This window comes from Portunus trituberculatus, chromosome 38 (assembly GCF_017591435.1).
Source record: "Portunus trituberculatus isolate SZX2019 chromosome 38, ASM1759143v1, whole genome shotgun sequence".
Lineage (NCBI taxonomy): Eukaryota > Metazoa > Arthropoda > Malacostraca > Decapoda > Portunidae > Portunus > Portunus trituberculatus.
Genome location: NC_059292.1, coordinates 10,640,613 through 10,646,991, shown reverse-complemented (window position 1 = coordinate 10,646,991; position 6,379 = coordinate 10,640,613). Strand labels below are relative to the sequence as shown.

The window sequence follows — 6,379 nt, the reverse complement described above, 5'->3', positions numbered from 1 at the left end:
GCTTGTTTTAGCGTCACAAAGTTTAATACCACTTCCAATTTCTAAGTCCACTGTTATTGTGCTGTCTTAACCAGCTTGAGTCGACTTTGTTTTATATGGTGTCTTAGTTTTTCTCTTTGGACGCCATTTCAGTCTCAAAGTTTCTTCTCTTTACTGTAATATGGTAATGAGATTGCTATCGCAACTCAAAGAAGTTTTCTTGATGTTATTGGTGTCACCAATGCTTGATTTCCCGGTTTTCCATCTTTTGCCTCTTTTCTTTCATCTCCGATATTTCAATATAGTATTTTATATAATCTGCTTTATATAACACATGTTTTATTATGTTAAATGTTCTACCTAAGCACGACTGCTGCAATTTCCTTTTTTTTTTTTTTGCCATATCCTACAGAAGAGTAAAACATTTATAAATCTATATATACCTCTAAGCGGCTTGCGTGATAGTTTCTTCGAACACACACACACACACACACACACACACACACACACACACACACACACATTAAACTATTTCGTGTATAGAATATTGGTGATGATTCCTGAGAGAGAGAGAGAGAGAGAGAGAGAGAGAGAGAGAGAGAGAGAGAATAAACAAATTACCATGGTGAAAGACATAAAGGAACTTTGAAATACTTCCTTTATTCATAATTTTCACTTATTTATTTTCTTTCCTTTGGTATACATTACATTTACTTACACATCCAAGAAAGATTCACATGTAGATATGCGTACAATGTGTAAACAAGAATACCATGGACATCAATACATTTACAGGCACGGTCAACAGTCAAGTAACAGACAGCACTCACTTCCATTGCGTTGAGCATTTTCTTCAGTCGCGTGTCCTCTGACCTGTTAGGAATGTATCGTTTGTCCAGTTAAATATATACATATTTCCTTTATTTCTTCATACATTTCATTTATTTCTAGTAAGACTGTCAGCAGACCCGAAGACTTCAGATTGAGAGACACAATGAAGCTCAGTGGTGTCGTAGATTATCCGACACTTGACTACAGATACAGTTCCATGCACACACACACACACACATGCACACATGCACACGGAAGATTTCATATATACAGAACATCATCCAGTGTCCTATCACCCACAATAATTCAGAAAGCAGGAGGGAGAAGGGGAAGCACCGCCCCCTCATCCCTCTCAGCATTGGAGGAAGCTTCAGTGAGAGGTGGAGGGGTGGGTGGCCTGCCTGGTGGGGGAGCATTCAGAGATATCGACACCCGCTCTCCTCTTGATGCTCTTCTAGTGAAGACAGCTCGTACACCAGACCCTGGCGCGCCCAATGGCTGGCGTGAGTTAGGCGGAGGCTCCAGAAGGGAGGTTTGTGCCGTCGAAAAACTACGGCTACGAGGCGTTTGTCTGGATGAAGCAAGGGAGGCGCGGCGCTCCCTGTAACGCTCCCATGACCGACCCATCAAGGCGCGTACCTGAGAAACGGGTAAGGGTAGAAATGATGGTAATGTGGAGGGAGAAGGAAAATGAGAGTAATGGGAATGGGAAGGAAGAAACAATTGGTTAGAGAGAGAGGACGACGACGGAAGATGAAGGCGTATTCGGGACATGGAGAGGAATAGAAAGGGTAGGAAAGGAAGGAAAGGGAAGGAAAGGGAAGATGGTAGGAAAAAAATCGAAAGAAAAAGAAAGAGATTAGGAATATTTCAATCGCCACTGATTGTTACAATGAAACAGGCAGGCAGATTAAATCGACTTATTAGGATTAACATCATTATCACTATTGTTATTAGTATCATTATCATTATTATTACTATCACTATCATCATTATCAAAATATCAAACAAAAAAAAAAAAAAAAGGAGGAAAAGGAGGAGTGACAAACATGGAGAGCACACACACATACACACTCACACACACACACACACACACACACACACACACACACACACACACACACACACACACACACACACACACACACACACACACACACACACACACACACACACACACCTTTCTTCACCCCATCTTCCCCTCCTCCTCCTCCTCCTTCTCCTCCTCCTCCTCCTCCTCCTCCTCCTCTTCCTCCTCCTCCTCCTCCTCTCCTTCTCCTTCGCTTTCCCCTCCTCCTCCTCCACCTCCTCCTCCTCCTCTCATAGCACTCCTTCAGGGGCCAGGGCGGTGGGGGGTGAACCCTTGGCGTCAAGGGGTGCGGGGGCGGGGGTCATCTGCCCTTCCGCCCCCCCTCGGCGCCCCAGTTTATGCAGGGTCCTTCTCCTCTGAATACTTCTCCATAGTAGCGACAGGACCTGGGGGAGGGGGAGGGAGGGGTAAGGAAAGGGGGTGATGGGGTTGTGTGTGGGTGTCTGTCTGTCTGTACCATAGAGACAGTAATACCTCCATGATCAGTGCCTCTCTCTCTCTCTCTCTCTCTCTCTCTCTCTCTCTCTCTCTCTCTCTCTCTCTCTCAAATCTATCCTTTCCAAATCCTCTTCCTTTTCCACCACCACCACCACCACCACCACCACCACCACCACCACCTCCTGCTCTTCCTCCTCCTCCTCAATAGCCATCGTCTTAATCTCTCTCCTCTTTTATTCTCTTTGCTTTCCTCCTTTGCCCAGGTCTCTTTCTCTCAACATATATCGTTCTCCTCTTCCTCCTCCTCCTCTTTCCAATGCATTTTAACCAATCGAAGTCTTTCAGAGCCAATATATTAGTGTTCGATGAAATTGTTTTACTATAGTTAGGAAGCAAGTAGGATTTCACTAAAGACAACACCTCCTAAAAAAAATAAAAGAGAAAGAGAAAAAAGGGAGAGCAATAATGTGAGGCATTTAATTAAGCGACGTGCATTAACTGAAAGAAAGCAGGAAATTTAAGACCTCACTCTCTATCTTAAATCTTTCTGTCGCGAACGTATGTACAGTTATGTTTTCACTCTTTATACATGCAAAAACCACGAGTATATAAGTACACTGACCAAAAAGGTAAATGGAAAATAGATGAACAAGTAAATTAAATAAATAAATAGATAAACGGGTAGGTAAGTAAATAAAAAGATTAGTTTGTAAACGAGAAACCCTCACCTTATTTCCCCTTGCTTTGAAGGTTGAATTGGAAATTATTCCGATCACGCTGGTCAATTTACTCGTTCAGGGGATGGAAAATACCTCACGAGCACACACACACACACACATACATACACACACACACACACACACACACACACACACACACACACACACACACTCTCTCTCTCTCTCTCTCTCTCTCTCTGAAATATTCTTTTACATAATTGTTCAGTGATTTCTGAAAAGATGATTGGATACAAATTTGAAATCTCTCTCTCTCTCTCTCTCTCTCTCTCTCTCTCTCTCTCTCTCTCTCTCTCTCTCTCTCTCTCTCTCTCTCTCACCTCCCCGTTGGTATAGCAGAAGATGACTGCCACTAACCACCCTGTCGATCCCTCTATGATGTTATTGGCAAGCTGGTAGACATGGGGCCAGTCACAACCCATTTCCTGGATTCTGTACAGGGTCACCACGTACTGCAGGCCAAACAAAGGCACCACCATCAGGGTAGCGCGCACCGCCTTCCTGTGGTGTGGGTAGCAGGTGGTGGGTGCAAGAGAGGAGGAATTAAATTTAGATAGACTTGTGGAAAATAATGGGGAGAAAAAATATCATATGACGGAATTTTATCAAGATTTTTTTTTTCACTTTTTTTTCGTTTTTTTTTACAGGATATATTTACTTTCACTTTTCATATTGAGTCAGTTTTCCATAATCTCTCTCTCTCTCTCTCTCTCTCTCTCTCTCTCTCTCTCTCTCTCTCTGTGTGTGTGTGTGTGTGTGTGTGTGTGTGTGTGTGTGTGTGTGTGTGTGTGTGTGTGTGTGTGTTTGTTTGTGTTTGAGAGAGAGAGAGAGAGAGAGAGAGAGAGAGAGAGAGAGAGATTGGTTAGGTATGCAGATATTGACAGCAGCTAGATTATATCAAAACACACACGTTCTCTCTCTCTCTCTCTCTCTCTCTCTCTCTCTCTCTCTCTCTCTCTCTCTCTCTCTCTCTCTCTCTCTCACCTATACTGGCTGGGCTCGCTTCCTCTCCCCGCTCTCACTTTGCTCACCAGAATGCGTATGATGTTGAACAAGAATACAATATTGGCCTGAAAATATGGACAGGAAATGTTAAGGAAGTAAGATCGTGTCAATAATAATGATAATAATAACAACAACAATAATAATAATAATAATAATAATAATAATAATAATAATAATAATAATAATAATAATAATAATGATAATGTAATGAAGGAGTACTCGTTACCACCCTCACCACTACTACCACTACCACCACCACCACCACTATGCACTTAATGAAGGTTAAAAGGAACGCAACAAGTGACGCAACAAGTGCTATGTATATACCTACTGGAGAATGCTACAGGTGAGTAAGTCTAGGAAGCAAGGAGCCAGCGAGTCGGCTAATGGATGGCAGAATCAGGAGTGAAGACAATAGATGGATAACAAGCATGAGAAACCCTGCCCCACCTGCTATAGTATACTACAATCAATACTTCTACTACTACTACTACTACTACTGCTACTACTACTACTACTACTACTACTTCTGCTACTACTGCTTCTACTATTATACTCTATTCACGATCGCTATAGGTACAGTACAAGTCTTTCCCTTCTTATTGGGTGGTAGTGTCCTAAAGTGTAGTGGAATGTTTGATATTGTTTTGGTGACTCGATTAACACTGGCGGACCACCTGACGCTCCTCTACAGTGGTCTACCCTTCTTACTGTTATGCCAATGCTAATCCCTCGAGTTCCTAGTGATATTGTTGTTGCTGCTGCTGCTTCCACAAAAAGAAAAAAAAAAACAATAAATAAAAAAAAAAAAGAAGAAAATAACAACGGAAACAATTTGGTACAATTATCACTATTACTACGACTACTACATATGGCAGAGGCAAAACGCCAGAGGCACCTTCGCTTTGGGGATTCTGTGGAGGGATTGGATAAATAGAAGATATAAAAATGCGATTGTGATCGAAGGAGCCCAACGGAGATGAAAGGGTGACAGCATAAGCAGAAGGATTAGAGGTGAGGAAGAGATCAAGAATGTTGGGCGTGTCTCCAAGACGGTCAGGAATACGAGAAAGGTTTGCACCAATTGCTCTAGTAGCGGCAGTTGTAGTCGTAGTAGTCGTAGTAATAGTGATAATTGTACCAAATTGTTTCCGTTGTTATTTTCTTCTTTTTCCTTTTTTTATTTATTTTTTCTTATTTTCTTTTTTGTGGAAGCAGCAGCAGCAACAACAATAACACTAGGAACTCGAGGGATTAGCATTGGCATAACAGTAAGAAGGGTAGACCACTGTAGAGGAGCAAGGTTGCTCTATTGGTGATCTTCTGGTGTTCCTTACTGAGTCCTAGTCATCCTCTTTTAGAGATTTCGGTGAAACTTTTGCTGTCGCGTTAGACATATCAAAAGCTTTTTATTTAAAAAACTGCCCTCCTACGGTTTCTATCCTTCTCTCTGCAACTTTATCTCAAGTTTATTTTCCAATCATTATACTGCAACCTTGATATACGGCCTGTATTCTTCTCCTAAATCAGTTAACAGTAGTGTTCCTCAGGGGCCTGTCCTATCACCCACTTTCTTTCTATAATTCATTAATGACCTTCTTAACCAAACTTCTTGCCCTATCCACTCCTACTTTGATGATACCACCCTACATCTTTATATGTCCTTTCAGAGGCGACCAACCCTTCATGAAGTCAACTGATCATGCAGGGACGCCACAGAACGCCTGACTTCTGATATCTCTAAGATTTCTGATTGGGACAAGAAAACTTGGTAGTTTTCAATGCTTCAAAAACTCAATTCCTCCATCTATCAACTCGACACAACCTTCTAGACAATTATCCCCTCTTCTTCAGTGACACTCAACTGTCTCCCTCTTCCACACTAAATATCCTTGGTCTGTCCTTTACTCATAATCTTAACTGGAAACTTCACTTCTCATCTCTTGCTAAAACAGCTTCTATGAAGTTAGGCGTTCTGCAGTGTCTCCACCAGTTTTCTCACACCTCCACCTTCCGCTCACACAGTTTTATTAGACAGGATGGAATCAAAAGCTTTTCATCTCATCAACTCCCATCCTCTGACTGACTGTCTTCAGCCTCTTTCTCACCGCCGGAATGTTGCATCTCTTTCTATCTTTTATCACTATTTTCCTGCTAACTGTTCTATACTGATCTTGCTAACTGCATGCCTCCCCTCCTCCTGCGGCCTCGCTGCACAAGGCTTTCTTCTTCCTCTCATCCCTATTTTGTCCAACTCTCTAACGCAAGAGTTAACCAGTACTCTCAATCCCTTTCACTG

At 42.2% G+C, this 6,379-nt stretch overlaps 1 protein-coding gene across 3 annotated transcripts in view; it reads right to left on the bottom strand.

The window, feature by feature from the left end:
- Nucleotides 1-638: 638 nt before the first annotated feature.
- Nucleotides 639-6,379, bottom strand: part of LOC123514710 (calcitonin gene-related peptide type 1 receptor-like) — a 38,396-nt gene continuing 32,655 nt past the window's right edge. For 2 of the 3 annotated variants that reach the window (XM_045272778.1, XM_045272777.1), the window contains exons 10-12: nucleotides 4,060-4,145; nucleotides 3,396-3,576; nucleotides 639-1,449 (exon numbers count right to left, since the gene is read on the bottom strand). In XM_045272778.1, coding sequence (XP_045128713.1) covers nucleotides 1,117-1,449; nucleotides 3,396-3,576; nucleotides 4,060-4,145 — 600 coding nt within the window. In that variant the 3' untranslated portion in view covers nucleotides 639-1,116. Of the gene's footprint in view, nucleotides 1,450-2,129; nucleotides 2,287-3,395; nucleotides 3,577-4,059; nucleotides 4,146-6,379 lie in introns of those variants that run through there. The other variant, XM_045272779.1, reaches the window with a different exon arrangement.